Source organism: Octodon degus, unplaced genomic scaffold (genome assembly GCF_000260255.1).
Source record: "Octodon degus isolate 3935 unplaced genomic scaffold, OctDeg1.0 scaffold00068, whole genome shotgun sequence".
In the NCBI taxonomy this organism is placed as follows: domain Eukaryota; kingdom Metazoa; phylum Chordata; class Mammalia; order Rodentia; family Octodontidae; genus Octodon; species Octodon degus.
The window spans coordinates 3,722,231-3,746,390 of record NW_004524644.1 but is presented as its reverse complement, the minus strand read 5'-3'; the positions used below and the strand labels follow the sequence as shown (position 1 = coordinate 3,746,390).

The 24,160-nt window shown below is 37.2% G+C and overlaps 1 protein-coding gene across 5 annotated transcripts in view; it reads right to left on the bottom strand.

The window, feature by feature from the left end:
* The window catches only part of Srpk2 (SRSF protein kinase 2), a 288,108-nt gene that overhangs the window by 130,073 nt on the left and 133,875 nt on the right, over window positions 1-24,160 (bottom strand). Inside the window, exon 2 of one of the 5 annotated variants that reach the window (XM_023719455.1) lies at window positions 9,326-9,389. The exons of 3 other annotated variants lie outside the window; for them this stretch is intronic. In XM_023719455.1, coding sequence (XP_023575223.1) covers window positions 9,326-9,363 — 38 coding nt within the window. In that variant the 5' untranslated portion in view covers window positions 9,364-9,389. Of the gene's footprint in view, window positions 1-9,325; window positions 9,567-24,160 lie in introns of those variants that run through there. One more of the 5 variants, XM_004634997.2, reaches the window with a different exon arrangement.

The following is a 24,160-nucleotide window of genomic DNA, read 5'->3' as shown; positions in this document are numbered from 1 at the left end:
CTGCTTCAAGGCTGTATATGGTTAGATTTTTGGACTTATGTGTAAACATAAGAATTATATAATTCTTTATGACTATTTTTAAAAAATATATTCTAATTTTAAATGTTTTTTCATCATATTCTGTAGGGACTTAAAGTTCAACATATCAATACTTGATGAAAAATACCAGTTCCATGTTATGCCTAAGATGTTTGATATTCAGACTGATAGTGAGGCTAAGCTTAACAGCCTAGGTTGTATGGTAATAACAGTAAGCTTCTCTTCTGGAGGGTTAACAACCTAAGTTTGCAGACCAAAATTAGAGAAAAAGGAGGGACGCAAGGAAAGCCAACATTTTGGCCCTAGCCTTCCAAGGTCAATTAAGACTCAGGACATATGAGAACTTGTACTGTAACGTCACGTAACTCAGTAGTGTCCCAAATTTTCTGATCAAGGAGATTATGGGGCCAAAGAAGAAAGTGATCAATGATGTAGAGTGTGCCTAAGGAGAGTCACATGGAGAGAAAACATTCTCTCAGTCTTTCACAGAGAGCACAATGGCCAAGCAATGGCCGTGACTCATCCACATGGCTGACACTGACAAAGGATCTACAATCTGAGGTACAGGATCCTAGGATAAATCCTGAGGGGATTTCACTGACCTTATCAGACCCAAAAGCTACAACTCTTGTTGCATAGGTCCTGCTTTACCTTGGTCTTAACCATCCAGCAGAAAAGTATAAAAACAAAATATAAGAAATAAAGCCATGCTGTTATGTTGAGCTGTGGGGGACTCAGGTCAACAATTTCTGACATTGCCAGTCAAGCGGAAGACCCAATACTACTATGGACTACTGAACTCTTTTAGAATATTTTGCTGAGTTAACATACCTATAATATTCAAATAATGGAACTTAACAAAAAAAGGGGATACAGATGAATGTCCATTTTGTATCTGTGTATTCAAAATGGTTAGGATAGATATATAGTTACATTCTCTTAATGAATAGAGGGATTTTTTTCTAATGGTGTTTGTAAACAGGATATCATAATGTCCGCATCTTGTACAGCAATTAACCACTAGGGAGAATGTATGCAATGTGTTAATTATTGAAACTGTCCTACCGATTTGGTTTGAAACTGTCTCACTGCTATTTGTTTCTCAATAAAATAAATAAAGAAGTAAAAATAAATAAAGTAAAATAAAATATCAGCCATGGGTAGTGGTTGTTCCAGCTACTCAGGAGGCTGCCTGAGCTCAAGACTGCCTTAGCCCAACAACTGAGGCAACTAAGAAAGACTCAGTTCTTCCATGCACAGAGAGGCAGGCAGACATAGACTAATTTGACAAAATTTCTAGGAAAATGTTTGCTTTGCTTTGGTCTAAAAACTTTTCTACAAACAAATCCACCATGAATACCTGATCTGAACAACTGTCAGACCTTTTAACATTTTCCAAAAAAAATCTGTAATCCTCACTTGACCTGGGTGGGGCTTGCTTGAGATGGAAGGATATAGAAACACGACCAAAGTAAAAACACTGTAAGATTGGGCTAGGCACAAAACCATCAGAAATCAGGCATAATCAAAAGTTTTGGGCTGGGGAGATAGCTCAGCAGCATAAGCAACTACCTGGCAAGCACAAGGTCCTGAGTTTGATCCCTGGTACTGTGAAAAAAATAAAATTAATAAAGTTTCATTGATCTAAATCAAATAAAAATGGTCAGTAGAAAGGCAGATCAGACAGCCATCCAGATTTTTACCACTAATTAAATAACAATATTTTTAGTTAACTATTAACTAGAACAATTTTAGGCACCATGTATAATATAAAATGTAATATTTTAGAAGATATCAAAACTGTCATGATTTCTTGGTCAGACCTAATGGAGCCCACTTTCTTCAATACTTGTCAAGTAGAAATACTGAAATCAAAAAGAGGGTTTCCAGGGTGAGACAGCTGAGTACCACTGACTAAGCCTCTAGCTTTATCTTATGCGTTTCAAAAGATATACTTCTGGGGTTGGGGATGTAGCTCAGTTGTAGAATGCTTGCAGAGCATGGGCAAGGCCATGAGTTCAATCCTCAGTACCACAAACAAACAAACAAACCAACAGATACACTTCTAATCAGGTTTAAATGAAACCTTTTACAGTAAGTCTCCAACCAAAGAACCAGTTCCAGTTTGGGAGAACATTCATAAGTTCGACTCATTCCTAAGTCCAATCAAGTGAGCCTTATACACCTTTGACACAAATATACACCATAACACCTTGCCCTTCTCAGCAGTCCGCTCCACACCACCACCGCTTTCGCCTGCTTCTGGACATCCTGGGCCCTGCCTGAGCACTGTGCTACTGGACCCTATTGCATCAAGCACACAACAGCACAAGTATAGCAACGTCCAGCAGACGTGTGAGCTACTTCCATGACTTATTCACATCTACATATTTTCATAACAGTGGTCCCTTTCACCTTCTGTGACAGTTTGCAACTTGCAATTTCATAAGATAAGAACTTATTCTAATAAGGTTTTGCTATTATAACCAAATCTGAAAACTAATGCCAATACACATGGCCTACAGGCCTGTTAAAACACTACAAGTCTGTAGGAAAGCAGTACCTCCAAGGACTACAGCCTAGGCCCCTTTCTAGTTGAACTTCTAATGCTGATTTCCTTCATCAAAGTCAGTGCAGATATTCCTTGCTTAATGACTTACCTGTGGGACAACAAGACTGTCCCTAAAACCCAAATGCACTTATGTCTCATCTTTTCTTGGGGCAGTGTGGTACACTTCTCTTTTGTCTTTTTACAGCTCCTCAATCTCTTTTTGAAATATAGTACACCTTGTTTACACAGTGCTGCCTATGCTGTTCAGTACTGTAGCTTTATGTTCTATTATACATTACAGCACTTCATATTATAGTTACGCACCTAAACTACATAATAGTGAGCTCAAGGCCAGCCTGAACTACATAGTGAGACTCTGTCTGAACCCCTACCCCAAAAAAATGTTACACAAATAAAAGCAAAAGCATCAAATGTGGTTCCCTCTGACCATTTCTTTGTTCTGAATATTATAATGTACATATTACACACAAATGTAGCTATCAATTGTTAACAACCCAGTAACATAAATGTAATTCAGTTATTAAATGCATAGTATCTATAGGCAGAAATAGTCCCACCTCAAAGAAGGAAGAGAGGGGGAAAGGAGTAAGAGAAGAGGAGGAGGAGGAAGAGCAAGAAAAGGAGGAAGAGGATGAGGAGAAGAGGAAGTAGAAGGAGGACAAGGAGAAAGAGAAGGAGAATGAGAAGAAAAAAAAAAAAAACAAGAAGGTGGCAGCTAGGGATATAAGCTCTGTCGTGAAGGCCTTGTGTCACACACACACACACACACACACGACCCTCAAAAAAAAAAAAAAAAAAAAAAAAAAGTGGGTGTCAAAGGCCTACCCACCAGAATGCAAGGAAAATGAGGAAAAGGGGAGAAAGAAAAAAGTATATAGTGCCAAACTGGCAAGAACTTAGAGCTCAGATGGTGGGAATATAGACTAGTACTTTCACTTTGGGAACCTGGCAATACCCACTAAAGCATAGCCCTTGCACTCCTAGGGAAAGACTCAAGAGAAACACGTGCACAGGTTCATCTACCAAATGATACATACAAGTGCTCATAACAACACAATGCCTACCAGCCACAAACTGCACATATCCCCAAAGTCTATCAAGAGTAAAGTGAATATACTCACACAGAGAATACTGTAGCCAGGCACAATGACACACACCTGTAATCCCAGCACTTGGGAAGATGCGGCAGAAGGACTTTGAATTCAAGACCATCTTAAACTATATAGCAAGATCCTCTCAAAAAAGCAAAACATAAAATTTTCTAAATATAGTAGAGTATCTTAGAAGCCTTGTGCCTGACAAAGATTTCTTAGTTGCCACATACAAACACATAAATAAAAATTTAAAAGCTCAATCTCATAATGTACCTTCTTATATGTATATTCATTAATGAAAATGAAATAGAAATTTAAAACAAGCATAAGAAATAAGTGAAGAAAACAATGGGAAACAAGATACAGCATGTGTGGGTCAGCAAGATAGCTCAATGGACTAAAGCGCCTGCTTAGGCAAGCCCAGGGACCAGGTTCAATCCAAAGCACTACATGCCACAGCAGCCTGGCCCCCAGGGCAAAATGAAGCAGCCCGAGTCCTAGCATAGTGGCTCACATTTGTAATCCCAGCACTGGGGAAGCTGAAAACAGGAGGATCAATGGAGTCCAAACTGTGTAGTGAGACTTTGTAACAACCAAATATGTTTTTTAAAAGATACATCACGCAGTATGTAGATATAGCTCAGCAGCCTAAGTGCCTGCCTGGCAAGAGCAAGGACCAAGGTTCAATCCCCAGTACCACATGCCATGCAGGTCCTGAAACTGGGTGTGGTGGTGCACACCTATAATCCCAGCACTGATGAGGCTAAAACAGGAGGATCACTAGAGTCTGAACTGTGCAATGAGACACTGTATCCAATTTAAAAAAAAAATACATCATGTACAGGTACAAATTTCCTATGTAATAAATTTGATCATTATGTTCACCTAAATTTGGACCAATAACCTTAATTTTTTTTTCTAACAATGAAAAAGAAATAAGTGAAGGGGAAACAACACAATCAGCCACTATCCCAATATATTCTTCTATTCAAGAAAAATATCTAATCTGAAAGCAGAGAAATATAGATAACAGTGACAGAGAGGAGTCTGGGAAAGAGAAAAGAGTTAATAAATGTTTGATCTGGTCTTTAGGTGGGGGTAAAATAGGATCTTTGGCTCTCCTGTAAAAAATACTCTGTTCACTGCATAGAAGTAGGGGAAACACACTCAATAGTAGTAAATGAAGGACATGTTGGTCCTGGATCCTTTCCATCAAATATTCTTTATTTCTTTCTCTAAGTTGATTTTTTGAATTCACTCCCATTCTCTTTGTCTCTTCACTTAACCTACTTTAAAATAAGAAAAAGAATCAACACCTGTATACAAAAAAAAAAAAAATAGCACAGGTTCTGTGTTTGAAATAACCTTATAGTACAGGAGGGACAATACAAAATCTACCAATTGTCACCAGTTCTGTTTACTCAGTCCTGGTAGAAAACTAGGCATAGCATAGTATTACTTGAAGCTTCTTCTTCCTTTCATTACTCCCCTGATCAAGGCTGCCAGCAACCTGTAAATTAAGTATTTGCTAGATAGCTAGAATGCTAACAAAAGAAGTCAGTACTTCTTACCTATTCCAGCAAAGGGAGCCCCTCTGTAACACTAAAAAATGTCAAATACTTCCCCAAATAAAATAATGATCCTTTTGGAGCCTGTTCCCTGAGAAAATGCAAACCTGAAGGGCATTGTTATTTGGTTATCAGCTTTTAATCAGATGTGGAGAGTTCACTAGTTCAACATCCATTCACACTTAATGACAGCAAATAAATGCAAGGATAAATGTAAATGTAGTTTCTCAGCTTCTGACTCCCACACCTCAAATTTCTCAGACCTCCCTGGGTTTGGCCTAGATAGACTTGAAGTAAAACTGTGAATACTTTGAGCTCAACTCTTTTTTACTAAGAACTGTACAGTTTTGTTACCAGAATTTATTGAAAAAAATAGCAATACTATTATTTGACAAAATTTCTAGTACCACAAAACAACTTTTCATTCAGGATATCTTCCTGGGATGATCTATCGAAATCCTTCCCATATACACACACATACACATCCCTTTTTTGCTCCTTCTACTCCCCCCCCCCCCATAAAGAACTTAGAAATGGCATACAGTACAATTCCCAGGAAGGGGCAAGGGAGAAGTAGGAGAAATAACAACAACAATGGTATTTGGGCTGTTTAGTAAGTAATTGCTACTCTTTGTCCTAGCTATCATAGTTCATGCTGCTCCTCCTCATCCCCACCTGCTTCATCCCATAGTACTGCTGTAGCAAAGAAAGGGCAAGAAGAAACAAAACTGGAAATCTTTTTCATCAGCTATGTAGTTACAGTTTATGTTTTTACGTTAAAGGGGGCAACCAAGGAAGTATAACTGTACCTACCATGTTTAAGATGAATTAATTAATTCATTCATTCATTCATTCTCATTCATTCCAGGTATATCGAATTGAAAAATGTAAATACTTGTAGTAGTATTTACTAATAAAATCTCCAGAAGAACTTTTACAACAGCTATGTCTTCCTTTTAACTGGCCACAACATAACACTTATTTTTCATGCATCATCAGGAATTTGTTTTTAATCCATTCAGCAATGGATTCTTTGCTTCTAATTTTAAAATAGGTAAGTTAAATTAATTTAGTTAATTTTGGCCTATGAGTCAGCCATTCTGAACAGAAGCACTCCACACCTGCTCTATAAAATGATGCTCTCTATAGGGCCTCCACTATATTAAGATGAAATAATTTCAACATGGTATGGGGATTTGTTGGGACAATATATTTTCCAATTTATTGCCCATAGCAAACTCCAAGATTCCATTACAATTTTACTTCAAACTGTATTTTGTTGTGAAGTGAAGGGGTCCTTAAAGCTATAAAAAATAAAGCAGGGTTTTAAAATTTTTCTTTTTCCAAAAAAATAAAAATAAAAATAAATTTAAAAATAAAATTTTTGTTTCCTATTTTATAAAATTATATGAATAAAAATAATTCAATCAATACTGGCTCTCACAAGACTAGCAATTTCATTTTAGTAGGCTAAAATGTTTGATGAGGAAATTCCTGACAGCACTCACAGTTCTGTGTGTTACACTCCGTGTGGAGAAGCACCATTCCCCTGCTCAGTCCTCTGGAGTATCCCAAATCACCCCTTTTGTAGGACCTACGTCAGGTGTGCTAACAGAGAACTTCTGTACCACACAGCCAAGTGCCTTTTCTCTCTCCAGAGAAAGAAGTCAGGCTTCTGTTACCTTTCTACTCACAGACACACAGGAAAATTGATGGAAAGAAAATCCCAAACATCTTTAATACTTAAGCCACCATATCTCAAAACATTAACTTGAATGTGATGGGAATACTATAAGATACTGCAAAGTATTAATCCTGGGCATGATATACCATTACTAGGCCATTAATTTTTTTTTAACTTCAGATTCTTATTTTTCAAATTCTTCATAACAAACTAAAAAGCTGAATGATCTGACTAGTTATTGTATTTTCTATGTTTAGTACATTTACATTCACTAAACAACTTTAATGTTTGCAAAGTGTTGAGCTGATCCGTAAGTCACACCTATCACCCAGTAAGCATATCACAACTGTCAGATACAGCTGTAGAATACCCTCTCCAAATAATAAACAAAAAAGGCTCCACATATAAAGCCAGAAACTGTGTAACTGTATACAAGCTACTGTAAAACTGTACGAAGTCATCAGTACTTGTTTCTAAACTCCTAAATCATGACATGTGCCCTCCGTTTCCTTCAAATAACCACAAGAACCTAATAAATAAAATCAAAATATTTTAGAATATCTTTCCGTATAGAATGTATTTTAACCAGAAAGAGTTAATCCATTCCTAACTTGTTTCTCAATAATATTCATCCACTGTTTGACACTACAAAAATCTACCATAATTACTGCTGCTGTCTCATTGAATACATTCTTCTTAGTAGCAAACTTGAACATGGCACTTGGCACCTGGACTTTCCCTGCTTATACTCCCATCCTTTCCCCTACCGATCACCACCATTTTACTAGCAGAATATGCACAATCTCCAGATTTTTTCTTTTTTCAAGACAATAAAAAAATAGCAAAAAAAAACTGACACAGAATTTCACTAAACAGAACAGGAATTCAGCAACGGTTGTTATATTGCGTAAGGTCGTCCTCAAATTAGTTGTTTACATTACCAGATATAAGCATGCAAAATTGGTTTTTAAAAAAAGTTATAAATTTCAAAGAAGAAAAAAAATGTAAGCATTAACTGCTCCTTTCAATAGACCAGCTGAAATCAGCAGTACAATTATCCAAGCTATACTGTACATATACATAAATCAGGTTGTTTTTCTTTCAGTAACTAGAGTGCATAAAATCAGATGGCTGGACACAAACCAGAAGTTAGAAGCTAAAAATAAACACAAATGATCCTGAATTTTTCTCTTTTCAGACTCTACAGAAAGCAGTAACATTCTCTTTATTAACGACTAAGTTGTAGCTAGGAGCCTTTCACCTAATAAATCGATATAATGGGATCATTTTGCCATCAGATCATGTCCTTTACACATTAGTGTACTTCCATTAAATTCATTTTATTTAGTATATTTTTTCATTATTTTTCCTGTATCGTTCTTTGTCAAATTACTTCTCTATAGTATTTTCTTAAATTTAAATCTATGAACAAAAGCGATAACCCTAAATATTAACCTTGGAAAAGATAAATCAACACGCTTTACATACAAGGTATCTACATTAAGTATAAATTGTTAGGTAATGAAAAGAAAAGCATTAACTGTCTGTCCAAGAACTTCAATTTAAAACATTATCTACTATACATAATTTTGGTAAACAGAAGTGAACACAGTATTCACATATCAAAATAGGGAACTCTAGTTTCATTTCTGACTTTAGGTACAAAATCTTAACTCTGTTTATTATAAGGCAAAACAGTCATTTCCATGGAATCTCTTCTTATAGGCATAATCATATGACTGACAGATAAAATAATTGCTTTAAAAATACTTCTGAGTCATTTAGTCCTTACCTGCAGGCATGAACCATTACTGCATGCAGTGACTGTTCCATTTCCTAGCACAGACTTGAAGAAGAATCACATCTCTTTGAGAATGTGACTAATCTGTGGGTTTGCAATTCCTAAGCTATTTACAAACGGCACTCCCTTTCCATATAAGAAAATATCTATTGCAATAATAATTAAGTATTTTAAACCTAGACCTTACAAATAACCTTGGTGATTCTATGCAGCAGCAATCACAACATACAGGAAGAAAATCTAACAGTATTTCCTTAAAGAAAGCAAGATACTTGTCTGTTCAGTAAATTATTTTTTAAAGCCTTCAACAGCTGTCACACATGAACCAGCGGTCTGCTGTGTTATGGTGTGCATGCTGCAGCTGATTAGGCTTCACAATTTTTTAAAAAATCAATTAGCCTTCGCAAAAGCAGCACAGCTTGTCCAAACACACATCTTCAATACAGCACAATACCAGCATGCAGTACAATACGTTACAAAGCAAACTTGACACGGAAAAAAATATGTCCTGTTCGTTTCTTAGCAATGCTACACCATTAATTGTTCATGCAAGAGATGTAGCTGTACCTTTCTGAAGAGGACGACTTCTCAGAGTTAACTGACATCAGCAGCTCAATCTTCTGCTTGATTTCTGGAAAAATCAGAAAATATTCACAACCAAGATTGCCTGCCCTTGCTTCCAAGTCTTATATCAAGAGATTTTTTTCTTCTCTAATCCCTTTTGTTTAGAATGAGGCCACAAGATTCACTGTACTTCTGTGAGGACTCAGATTCAATGGTGCTATAAAGGGAAAAAGCTCCAGAGGCATCAGGCCTCGCTAAACTATGCACATGACTGTTTATGAAAGCAGGAAGTACCATTTGTTTTAAGCAGAGGGGTGTTTTCATTTTTAAGGTAGAACTAGAATGGCTCTACAAGAAGATTTTAAATTTAGCAAATTGAAATACAAACAAGAAATGCTACCATCAGAATTCAATATACCAGATAATTTGAGAAGCTTGGGTAATAATGCTTCAGACTGTGATGAACAGATAGGCAACCCTTGGCTGATTCTATTTCACCAGCCCCAAAAAATATGGCTCAGTGAATCATTTTTGTCACTCAAGAATGAAATATTAAACCAGAACACCAATTTCACGAATCAAAAATGCTTACCCTTTTTAATAATTTGTTTTTAATTAAGGATATATTTAATACCTACTCCATAATTCCTTTAGAAAAAGACTTATTTTACACCTCAATTTTCCCCTCCTCCTTCACAGTACAGTACAAGTGAACAGCAACACCCAGCTACCGATCAGATATAATATTCTTGTCCTTTTAGGAAAGGACTGGCAATGCCACCTACAACAGAAATGTGAGTACCAGTTCGATTTAATTAAAAGGTAATTGCTGATACTGATTGTAAGAGGAGATAACAGAATAAAAGGGAACCACTAGGAAGAATGTATGCAATGTGTTAATTATTGAAACTGTCCTACCCCCCCAAAAAAAAAGAATAAAAGGGAAGGGTGAAAATAAGAGGGAGAAGAATGAGATAAGAATATATAATACACTTTCTTTAAAACACCAACTGATCTAAGACACTAAATTTTAAGAAAACAACAGTCACATTATTTCATGGGTTAAACTGTTTTCCTATTTCTAAAAGTATTTCTAATTTTGAAAATTAAAATGATCTTTCATAGTAAAAAGTTCACATACAAAAAATAACAGTGTTACTGAAATGCTATAAACATTTCGAAGTAGACCTCAATAATTTTTTAGGGGTCAAACAAATTTTAATTTTTAAAAATGTTCAATACAGAAATTAAAGTGGAATATGAGAAAAATATAAGGGAAAAGGAATAAAAAATAATTGCATGAAATACAATAGACCTATAGAGGAATATTCTTTCAGTGTTCAACCAAACAAGGCTTTTCCAAACTGACTAAGCTTGTAACTTTATCCAGTGGCCACTATAAAACTGGTAACAACTGGATAACAAAAGGAAACTTACCTTGCAGATTCTGGGTGCACTACAAAGTCGGGCACATAGTGTCACAGTGAATGTACAGCAAAACCCTCCCCCATTTTAAAGCCTCAACTCTGCCTGGACTTAGAAATAGGTTCCTCCATCATTTTAATAGCCTTATGACTTTAGGTAAATGAAACTCTCCATACTCCCTATTCCCTCTCCTATAAAATGGGGATAATTTCTAATGAAAAAACTATTGTGAGATTTCATGAAATAACCCGTAAGAAGTCCAGCCAAGCACAGTACTGTGCTTGGCATGTGGTAAGCCCTCACTGCCCATTGCTATAGAGTGCTTAGAAAAGAAAGGCATTCCTTAAGGAGAGTCACATGGAGAGAAAACATTCTCTCAGGCTTTCACAGAGAGCACAATGGCCAAGCAATGGCTGTGACTCATCCACATGGCTGACACTGACAAAGGATCTACAATCTGAGGTACAGGATCCTAGGATAAATCCTGAGGGGATTTCACTGACCTTATCAGACCCAAAAGCTACAACTCCTGTTGCATAGGTCCTGTTTTACCTTGGTCTTAACCATCCAGCAGAAAAGTATAAAAACGAAATATAAGAAGAAAAGCCATGCTGTTATGTTGAGCTGTGGGGGACTCAGGTCAACAGTTTCTGACATTGCCAGTCAAGCGGAAGACCCAATACTATTATGGGCTACTGGACTCTTTTAGAATATTTTGCTGAGTTTACACACCTATAATATTCAAATAACGGAACTTAACAAAAAAAAAAAAAAGGGTATACAGATGAATGTCCATTTTGTATCTGTGTATTCAAAATGGTTAGGATAGATATATAGTTACATTCTCTTAATGAATAGAGGGATTTGTTCTAATGGTGTTTGTAAATAGGATATCATGTCTGCATCTTGTACAGCAATTAACCACTAGGAAGAATGTATGCAATGTGTTAATTATTGAAACTGTCCTACCAAAAAAAAAAAAGTTCAATAAATAAATTTAAAAGTCAAAAAAAAAAAAAAAGAGAAAAGAAAGGCATTCCTTCCATAAGTATTTACTTAAGTACACAAGTCTGTTAGATTTTAAATAGTTTTTCCACAGTTCGAATCCACCTTGTCCTTAACAGCTTCAGCATGCATTTTGATCATTATAGCGGTATTATTATATGTGGAAATTGAACTTTAATCAGTATCTCAGGCTCCATTTCAAGAGAACTAGTCTCAGTTTATCAATGAGCTGCTTCAAAAATTAAATTATACTTGAATTCATCTTCAGACAATTTTTATTCCAAAAAAAGAAAAAGCTCCTATTATTGGTATATCTATATAAAATCAGTACACTTATGATGAAAAGGCCCAAGATTAATTTACACAGTTCCAGGGCCAGCGAGATAGTTCAGTAGACTAAGCACCTGCTTATGCAAGTACAGGGCCCAGGGTTCGATTCCAGGTACCACATGCTGTGCCAGCCCCGCCCCTGGTAGTGATGCACACCTACCAGCCTGGGGAGGCTGAAAACAGGAGATCACTACTACAGGTCCGAACTTTATAGTGAGACCTGTATCAAACACATAAAAATAAATAAATTACATAGCTCTAATGAAGTTTATGCCCACCTTGTAAACAATGGGAAGAAAAGCTTAAGCTATAAGCCATTTTATGGATAATGAGATAATGACTTTGCTAGCCAGAGGAACTCTAATAATACTACAAGAAAAGGTTTCCAAGAGCATTTTCATGTTGTCTCTAAAACACCAAGTTTATTTAAAGTTGCAGAAATGCTAGAATGTTAACAAATACTATATCGATATTATATCCATGTATTCCATCTACACTAGTATCCATACCACCTCAAGGCCTGGTTACTACCCAGATTACTAAGAACTCCAAAATCTACTTCACTGACTTCTGTTCCATATAAGACCTGCTATAATCCCGGACTACTCGGATAGGATTCATTAAGGACCTTGGTGTGCTCAATCCTCAACCTCCTGAACATCTATGTCACTTGAGTCATCCATGATCACTCAGGACACTTTCTTATACAAAGTGTTTTGCTTAAAGTTCACTATGACACCATGTGCCTGACTCTGCAGTGCACCCAGAATCTGCAAAAACACCCACACCCACTCACCGCAACCCCACCTGTGTCTTTGTTAACTGCCTCCAGGGAAATGCTCTGAGATCCTACACTTTTTCTACAAGAAAGCAAACAAATCTTTTTTTTTTTTTTCAAACAAATCTTTTTATGAATGCTAGTCTTCCTGAAAACTTTGATGTTCCCCACAATCAAACATTTTAAAATCTTCACATTATTTTCATATAAATACTTTAAAATAGTATTCTATATGTACCCCTCTAGAATTTTAATCCTCAAATTAATTTAGAGATCCAGACTGCTTTCAGAAGGTTACATAAGACTATAAAGCCATATATCCTACCCTACCCTTGGCAATTTTTAAATGACTGCCTCACCACCAGTTGTTAACTTCTTCCAAAGCAGCAGTCTCATGGCCAATCTTGAAACTACCTATTAATTCAACCACACACTGTCTCCATCTATGCTTTTAAGCCAATATGTTTTTTTAATTATTTATTTTTGTATTTTAGGGAAGGGTCTACAGGATGTTCAGGGTCTTACTACTAGATCAGACTCACAGTGATCCACCTGTTTACAGCCTTCCAAGAGCTGGGATTACAAGCGTGCACCACCACGCCCAGTCTCAAAAAAAATTAAGGCCATCACCCCAATTATTTGTTTCCCTACAACTTTCATCTGTACCCCTATGATATCTGTATACCACACAACTACACTTAAGCAATGATCAAAAATATTTGATGGATGTTGAGCTGTAGGGGACTCAGGTCAACAACTTCTGACATTGCCAGTCAAGTGGAAGATCCAATACTATTATGGACTACTGGACTATTTTGAAATATTTTGCTGAGTTCACACACCTATAATATTTAAATGATGGAACTAAACAAAAAAGGGGATATAGATGAATGACCATTTTGTATCTGTGTATTCAAAATGGTTAGGATAGATATATAGCTACATTCTCTTAATTCAAGGAATAGAGGCATTTGTTCTAACAGTGTTTGTAAATAGGATATCATGTCTGCATCTTGTACAACAAATAACCACTCGAAAATCAGTATGCAATGTGTTAATTATTGGAACAGTCCTACCAATTTGATTTGAAACTGTCTCATTGCTATTTATTTCTCAATAAAATTATGGAAAAAAATATTTGATGGGAGCCAAGCATGGCAATGCACACCTCTAATACCAGCACTCTAGAGAGAGAGAGAGAGGCAGGACAATCACAAGTTTGAAACCAGCCTATGCAACCTAATGAAACATTGTTTCAAAAAAACCCACAGCACTAGAGTGCAAAAGCCCTGGATTCAATCCCCAATACATACAAAATAAACAAACAAGCCTGACAATATACTGCTACGCTTCCATACTTGTCAGCTTTTAAACCATCCTTCACCACTAACCTCCAGATCTCATTTCTAAACTGGGTGTGGTGTTGCACACCTGTAATCCCAGCACTTGGGAGGCTGAAGGAGGAGGTCTGCTGGGAGGCCAAGACCAGCCTGGGCTACAAATTGAGCTTAAAGCCAGCCTAAACTGCATAGCAAGACCATGGCTCAAAAAGATGCCACCCCCCCCCCAAAAAAAAACCCCACACACAAACAAACCATTTCTACTCCCATTTAAAGACCATGTTTCCTTATTTCACACAGAAAATAAGCACATAGCTCCTGTATGCTTGGAATAAATATATTTTAACTTTTAGTTAACTGAATTTCATCATAATTGTCTTTAATGTCTAAATAACATGAGAAGAGGCCTTACGTTTTATTCATCTATTCAAGAGGCACTTGAATAAATGTCACTATACTGTCCAAACAGGTCTGAACTCCTGGGCTCATAGAATCCTGCCTCAGCCTCCAGAGTATCTAGACTACAGGAGCACATCACCATGCTTGGTTATTATTTATTTTTTGATCATTTTGTTTTTGCAATTTTCCTCATAACTTAGCATCCTTCATGAGACCACCCTCCATTCAGTTCTCAAGTGCTAGAGATACCTGTAGGAATCTTAATCACCAATCCTCATACCTACACCTTTGACATGAACAACAATAAAGGGTACTGATATTGGCCATACATGAACTGCCAGTCCAACCCAATACTCCTGCATTGGAAAACCATGTATTTCTCTACTTCCCTACTATAAATTTTCTCTTAGTCACTGAATGCCTTGAACACAATGTCTAAAACCAAACTGAACTTCTCAACCTTTTGTCTTTTTTTTTTTTTTTTTTTTTCTTTCCTTTCCTTCTCTGTTCTTTTCTTTTCACGCTGGAGATGCTGGAGATTGAGCACAGGGCAGTAAGCATTCTCAGTGTATGCATATTGAATCCTGAGCTACATTCCCAGCCCACAGTTCTTCCATATAGTCTTTAACTCAGTGAGCAGCAGCACCAGTGCCCTTTCAAGCCACAAATCACTGAGGAATCCCAGACTAGTTCCTCTGTCTCACCTGAGATACAAGTCTCACATTCTCTCCTTTTCACATCTTATCCTCTGAACTCTAGTCTGCTTTCTCATGCCACTAAATCTTTTCTTAGTCTCTTCTCCTTTGAATATCATCATCCAATTTATCTCCTTTATACGCCCACCTCTCTTTTCCAATATTAACATCTTCCTATATTGTTTGTCTCCTCTAACTCTAGCACACATTGCATTCCACAATTACTAAAACATATTGGGGGCCAGGGAGATAGCTCAGTGGAATAAGTGTTTGCCTGGCAAGTTCAAGGACCTGAGTTCAACCCCTGGTACCACAATAAATCAATCAATCATATCATTTATTTGTGTTCATATGACAATAGCTGAATTTAAGGATATAGAAATTTCCACTTTAATTCAGAGAGCCAGGCATTCTCAGACATTTAATGGATAACTTTACAGTCTTTGTAGCTTATTATGGTTAACTGAATTAATAGTAAAGTTATAATACAGCTAAATTCATTTCCTTTTTCTTTTCTTTTTTTGTATTTTAGGACAGGGTCTACAGGGTCTCACTATGTGGACTGGACTTATAGTGATCTGCCTGTATTCAGCCTCCCAAGAGCTGGGATTACAGGTGTGTGCCACCATGCCCAGTCTCAATCGCCCTTTCAGCACACCCCAAGGGCAGGGCTGGCACAGCACTCAGGGGAGCAAACAGCTGGCCGTTGTGTATGACTAAGCAGGTGGTTTAATCCGCTGAGCTATTTGGCCAGCACTAGTTTCCTTTTTCTTAACTATGCATTTCCATACACACAAAGCTAAACCATTAGAATTTACAATAGAAACATCTGAAGCCAGGAGTGGTGGTGCATGTTTCCGATCCCAAGCACTATGGGAGATGGAGCCCAGCCTGGACAATTTACAAAAACTATTTCAACATTTTTAAAAGGCGCTGGAGATGTAGGCCAGTATGGAGACCTCAGAGTCAATCACTGATACGACAATGAAGAAATCTAAAGAAAAAAAGATAAAGTACTAGAATCAATCAATATCCATCTTTTACAAAAGACCACTGTGTCTGAAGTGTACAGCTAAGTTTCCACAGAGCTTAGCAACCCTAGCAGAACATGTGAACTCTACTATCCCCACTACTCTGCACTGAGTTACATGCCAAGCCTATTTTTTATTATGAGACAAGGTCTCACCATGTTGCCCAGACTGGGCTTCAACTTGTGATCCTCCTGCCTCATGTTCCCATACTTCTGAGATTATAAGCATGTGGTACCATCCCCAGTTCATGCGTCTCCTTGTATAAGAAAAAGAAAAGGGAGGGAGAGAGGCCAGCCAGTCAATTCACTGATATTTCTCCACTCATTCTCCTGTATTTAAGACCTTCCTCATGATACCTTTTTGTTTTCTTTTTTATTCACACCTTAAAATATGCTAAAACTCCCTGTGATTAGTTAATTTATCCTTTTCCATTCTATAGTAAGCAGGCTTCAGACCTCTGGAACACTTAGGCCTGTGATAAAACACCCAAGAACCTTGTTCAAGAGCAGAAGATCACCGATACCTATTGTCAGGTGAAGTCCAATAACAAAGGGGGCTCACAAAGTGCAGTTCTGATTCCACCTAGACTCTTAAGAGTGATGGCAGCAGAACAGACGAGGATGCTATGCACATGATGTGCTCTGTCATTTCCATCATCAGAAGTTCAGCTTGAGAATTCCAAATTCTGTGACACAGATATTTAAAAATACACTAACTAGGCAGATAAGTTCTACCTAATTTTTTTTTTTAAATGTATTTAGTACAGGGTCTACAGGGTCTCACTACACAGTTTGGACTCGTAGTGATCCTCCTGTTTTCAGTCTCCCATGAGCTGGGATTACAGGTATGTGCCACCATGCCCAGTCTAAATCGCTTTCTCAGTGCACCCTGGGGGTGGGGCTGGCATGGCAGACTGGGGATGGAACACCCTAAGCAGGTGCTTTAGTCCACTGAGCTACGTGGCCGGTACTCTACCTAAATTCCTAATGCAATTTAATAAGCTTCTTTTCACTTGTTATAATCTTTATGTAATTATTCAGAAACCTGATTTTACTTGGGGTATAAATAAGGAATTTTTTAAAAATTAATTGCTGCTTTATATTTATAAGGAGCATTTAACAAAGCTGTTCCCCCAATCATGATAAAAACCCTAAAGAAAATTGGAATAGAGGGTCTTTATTTCAATCTGATAAAAGCCATGAACGATAAAACCAACTGTCAACATCATACTAGTCAAAAATTGAACACTTTTACTCTAAAATCAGGGAACAACACAAGACTGTCCACTACCGCTACTTCTATTCAATATAATTCTGAAAACATTAGCCATCGCAAATAGATAAGAGAAAGAAAAGGAATAAAGAATAGGAAAGGAAGAAGTTGCTGGGTGTTGTGTACTTCTATAATCCCAACACACAGGAGACGGGCAGGAGGATTGTTACAAGGCTGGCCTGAGCTACAATAGTGAGACCTTGTCTCAAAAAACAAAGAAGTTACATTGTTATTATCTGTATATAACATCATAGCCTACACAGAAGACAAGCAAGCAAGTAGACAGCAAAAATCAACAAATTAGAAGATGCAGGGACTGGTGAGATAGTTCAGCAGTCTAAAGTGCCTGCTTAGGCAAGCTTAGGCAGGTGCAGAGGATGGCCGTTTGATCCCCAGCACCACATGCTGTACCAGGCCCACCCTCAGGGTAGGCTGAATTGGCCAAAAGAAAAAAAAAAATTTTAGGGGCTGGAGAGATGGCTCAGTGGTCTAAAGCACCTACTTGAAACAAGCTTGGCAAAGCACAGGGACCGCGGTTCGATCCCCCAGCACCACATGCCAGCCAGCCCCGCCCCCTGGTGGGCTGAGCTGGCCACACACACACACAATAAATAAGTGTAATAAATAAAAAATAAATACATAATTAAAAAAATAAAACATACTTATTAAAAAAAAAAAAGAAAAAAAATTTAGAGGATACAGAAAGAACTCCAAACACACTTGGCCAGCTTATATTCAACATAGGGGCCAACCAAACAAGTTTACTGGGAGAAAGAGAGCCTCTTTAACAAATGGTGCTGGAAAAACAGACTTTCCACATGCCAAAGATTAAAACTAGACCCACATCTTTTACCATATACTAAAGTGAAATAAAAATCAAAAATCAAAGATCTAAATATTAAAATAGAAACACTAAATCTGCTGCAAGAGAGAATAAGTAGAACTCTTGAAAACATAGGTGCAAGCAAAGGCTGTATGCACAAATCTTCAATCACACAGGAAATATTACAGAGTCAAAAACCTTATTAAAAAGGTTTTGCAGAGCAAAAGAAATCAACAGAGTGAAGAGACAACCCAGAGAGAAAAATGTTTGCCAGCTGTTCCTCAAAGGACTAATATCTAGGATATATACAAAGAACTCCAAAAAATCAGACCCTCCCAATTTAAAGACCCCACCCAAAAGTGGGCATCTGAAATACAGACTTCTCAGATAAAAAAGTAAACAGCAAATAAATGTATGAAAAAATGTTTACAATCACTGGTCATTCAAGAGATGCAAATTAAAACAATGCTGAGATTCCATCTCACTCCAGAAGAAATATCAAGAAATCAACCAATAACAAATGTTGGAGAGGCTGTGGGGAAAAAGGAACCCTTTTCTACTGTTAGTGAGACTGTAGACTGGAACAACCACTGTATAAATCAGTGTGGAGGGGCTGGTGAGATGGCTCAGTGGTCTAAAGCACCTACTTAGAACAAACTAAGCTTAGCAAAGCACAGGGACCACGGTTCAATCCCCAGCACCACATGCCAGCCAGCCCCGCCCCCTGGTGGGCTGAGCTGGCCACACACACACACACAAAATACATAAATACATAAATAAATAAATAAATAAATAAATAAATAAAAATTAAAAAAAAAAATCAGTGTGGAGCTTCCTCAAAAAACTAAAACTAGAGGTCCCATTTGCCCCTGCTACAAGATTCCCCTTCTTGGTACCTTTCCAAAAGAACTAAAAGCATTCTACCACGGTGATATATGCACACCCATGTTTACAGCTACAAAGTCTGTAACAGCCCAAGTGTCCATTAATCAATGAATGGATGAAGAAGGTGGAGGTGACTTTCATACAATGGAATACTATTCTGCCATAAATAAAGATAAGCTTGAGTCATTTCTAGATAAACAGATGCATCTTATGACCATACTCTTAAGTGAAATTGGACACACATGTAAATATCATGCTTCTCCTGTGTGAAAAACCAAAAATAAATATAAAACATAACAGATATTGTATAACGTGTGACAGATATGGTAAATAGGAAAAAATGTTCAAATGGGAAGGGAAACTAGGGAGATAAGAAGGGAAAAGTAAATATATTTTTATATTTATTTATATATATTTTTTAAAATATGTATTTTTTAAAAAGTATGTATTTTAAAAAAATTGTTATATTTATGTGGAACCACTTAGGCTAGCAGGAATAAATATGTACTAAGGCTGTCTCAGATGGTAAGGTAATAAGGCAATTCATTAATACATTAATAGGAAAATGCCTCAGCAGGCAGGCCTAGAACCAGTCTTCTGGAGTGGAATAGTTCTTAAAATATAGTTATGTCACCAGGTGCTCTGTAGACTTGTGCTCTACCATTGTACTCCACTGTGCTGGATGTACCACTCCACTCCAATTCCATTTTTCCTGTCACTACCAATTAACTGCTTCCCTTTCTATTTCACAGGTTCACAGCCCTGCTGCCTCAGGATGCATGTTTATGCTCTACTCTCTTGACAACTCTTAAAGCTAGGAGTAACTTACAGGGACTCCCACTGAAATATGAAAAGGATGTGGAGGCTTTCCTAACCCTCCTGACAATGATGGCTAAATATTGAGGTCCTGACCTGAAACCCAGGGAACTGACAGACAGGAAGAAATCAACCAATCACCATTTCTAAAGGCAGTGTAGCCTATGTGTCCTTGCTGTCCCGGTGCTCACTGTCTGCTAAGGTCTGTGCGAAGTCTCTATTATAGAAAAGCAAAACTTGTGCAAACATAAAAATAATCATTAACAGAGCATTCAAACAACTGTCAATGATATCACTAAGCTCTCTTCCAGTCTTTCAAAACCACTGCCAATCTCACACATTTCAATAATTCAACAAAATGCAAATCCAGAAAAGAGTGAAAACTGGAAACACCACAAATGATGCAAGATTTGATGAAACTGACAAAAGATACTAAGACTATGCTAGAACATCAAGCAACCCACTGAGAAATGAGCTCAGAGGTTAGGTGGTAACTGTAGAGGAAAGTCAATCAGAAAAAAAAATAAACTAAGAGCCTCAAAAACAATGATTATTGGGGGCCTGCCCCTTAGCTCAGTTCTTTAAGTGGCTGCTTCAACAAAGCAGTCAGGCTCAGGTTGCTGTGGTTCAATGCCCACAACTCAAGCCAGCCAAACCTGCCCTAAAGGCATTCGGAGGAAAAAAAAAAATTATTTGATTATCAAAGGACAAAAGAAAAATAACAGATCCCTTAAATAATCTGCAAAACTGTTCCTTATGACTGTGTCATAACTTCAAAGATGTTAATCATGTTATTATACAACTTAACTTCATTTAATAATGAAAATACATTTCTAAAATATCACCCTGATGCATTCTTTGTGAATTATAATTTAAATTTCATTAAAAATTAACTTCAGATTTGTATTTCTTTTTCAAAATAAACTCCCACTCTCACTCCTCGATTAAAAGTAGCCCTTTTCCAGTATCAGCTTTCCTCCTGCTGTAATTCCAAAGGGGGCCCTCCTCACGCTGGTTAGGTTTCTGTTTGGAACTTCCTAGGCAGCTCCTGTGCCACTTACCAGAAACTTTGTTTACTAGAGGAAATGTTTTTTCCCTCTGTTTCTTTTTAAATTAGGGGGAGGTACCTGGAATCAAACTCAGGACTTTGTGCTTTTCAGGCAGGCGCTGTGTTGCTAAACTGTATTTCCAGCCCCTTAAATTATTATTTAAAGACAATTTGTAACCAAACAAAAGTGAGTCAGGTCCTCCCAAATTAGGATCCTTCACCTCCCTCACACCCAACCCCACAAGTGTGGCAGAAAAGCACCAGCTGGAGGGCAGAGAGGCTCCACCAGCCCAGAACCCCATCGTTCAGCATAAACACCTTAAAGAATTTCTTTATCAGTGTTCTGGGTTGTTGTGAAATTTCAGGAACTAAATACAAAAAAAAAAAAAAAGCATTAAAAGTGTAAAAATAAGGATGTTGAACTAAGTTGCTAGCTTTATTAGGCTCACTGTGGTGGCTCTCTATTAACAATGAAACTAATCCTTGAAAACAGTTAAGAGGTTTCTCACCACTGTGAGGTATCATGAATAGTTAATCCAGCCTCTCAACACTCTGACCCTGACTGCTGGCACAATGGGGGAAGTAACACAAGTTCTTAGATAACTGAGAACTGTTACACTCAAAGTAACAGCCAGTGCTCTGGTCACTGCATGGTAACACTTTCTATTACTGTTACAAATGATCATTTGTGAGGGTTTTGGGGTTTTTTTACACATCATAAAAACTTTAGAAATAACAGGTGTCCCAGAAAAAAGTATTTTAAATCCCCACTTACACATAGTTTTTTCGTATTAGACATTAATACACAACCACAATTACTTTGTTCTCATAGTCATACATTAAGATATTTTAATTTGATTGCAGTTTTTGCATATAAAAGACAGTGGGGCTAAGGGCACAACTCAGTAGTAGAGCATGCACAAGGCCCTAGGTTGGGTCTCCAGGACACAGAAAAATAACACACTGAATTCAAGACAATGAATGCCTGCTTTCCAATTCCTTTGAAAACCTAAGTAGTCTCAAAAAATCTCAAAAACAGTCGGGGAGATGGCTCAGTAGAGTAAGTGCTTGTCTGGCAAGCGCAAGGGCCTGAGTTCAATCCCTGGTTCTGAAAAAAAGAAAAAAAAATCTCAAAAACAAATTTCACTAAGTCCAGACATGGCAAAATTTTTGTCCATGATTATTCACATGTATAAGAAAATAAGCTGTATCAAAATAAGCTTATTTATAAGGTTTAAGAAAAATCCCTACATCCCAATTCACATTAACTTTAAGATCTTGAAGAAGAAAACCGTTGAGATAATAGTCTAATTTTTGCCTCCTGTATTTCCTCAATACCAATAGGTCTGAAGGTAGTTGCTACCCTGGGTAGGCGTGAGGGTCACAAAAAATAGGAAATACGATTAACTTTACTTAAACCATCAGGCTTATTTAAATCCTTTACATTTAAGTCCAGAACTCATTTAATTCTGCAAACAGCTGTGAGCAGATAGGTTCCTAATATAATTTCCATTCAACATGTGTGGTAACTGAAGATCTCAATGTTAAAAGAAATTTACTCAAATGGTATTACAACCCTGAATTGTCAGCTACTAAAGAGATTAAAGCAGAAGGATCACTGAGCCCAGAACCAGCCTGAGAAATATAGTGAGGTATTGATCAAAACAATAAATAACAGGGGACAGGGAGATAGCTCAGCAGCATAAGCACCTGCCTGGCAAGCACAAGGTCCTGAGTTCAATCCCCAATCACACACACACACACACACACACACACACACAGAGAGAGAGAGAGAGAGAGAGAGAGAGAGAGAGAGAGAGAGAGAGAGAACAGAAATCTGCTCAGGATTCCACAGCCAGACAACTGCAGTTATAACAGCATCAAAATGAAAACAATAAACTGAGCATGGTGGTGCATATATGTAATCCCAGCGTTGAAAGATGATCACAAGTTCAAAATTAGACTGGGCTAAGCTGAGTTCAAGACCAGCCTGAACTACACAGTGAGATCCTAGCTCAAAAAACAAACAAAACATATGACCTACATAAATGGAAAAATAGGTGATTGTGTACTGTAAGACTTAAAATAGTACTGTAAGGCTTAAGAAATCTCCTAAAATCAATCAATAGTTTTAACACGCATATATCAAAATCTCAAGTGCCTTTTCTTCCCACCAGAAATGGACAGGTTGGTCCTAAAATTCACATGGAAATACAGGATTCTGACTAAAACAATCTTTAAAAAAACAAGAAAATTAGAACATTCTCATTGCCTAACTTCAAAACTTACCACAAAGCCTGCTGGGGATATAGCTCAATGGCACACTATCTGCCTGTCAAGCAAAAGGTCCTGAGTTCAATTCCTAACACACACACACACACACACACACACACACACACACACACAAAAGAAAAGTGAAAGCTTAAAAAAAAGTGAAAGCTTATCACAAAGCTACATTAACAAAAACAAGTGTGAAACTAGCCTAAGAATGAACAGTCACATTAATAGAATAGAATTGAAAGTCCAGAAATAAAGTAATGCACAACAGTCAATCAATTCTCAAGTGTGCCAAAATCATTCAATGATAAAAGTCTCTTCAACAAATGGTGTAAAGCAACTGAACACACATATGTGAAAGAATGAAGCTGGACTCTCACTTACACCATACTAAAAAACTTACTAAAAATGGATGAAAGAGTTAAAACTGTAAAACTCTAAAGGAAGAAACAAATGTGAATCTTCAGAACCTTTGATTATGCTACATCTTAGTATGGAAAGCATAATAAATAAATAAAATGTAAATAAAGCTTTGGTATAGCAAAGTATATTATGAAAATCCAAACATGAGAGAAAAACATTTGCAAAATATATATCTGATAAGAATCTAGCATCTAGGGGCTGGAGAGATGGCTCAGTGGTCTAAAGCACCTACTTGGAACAAGCTTGGCAAAGCACAGGGACCGCGGTTCGATCCCCCAGCACCACATGCCA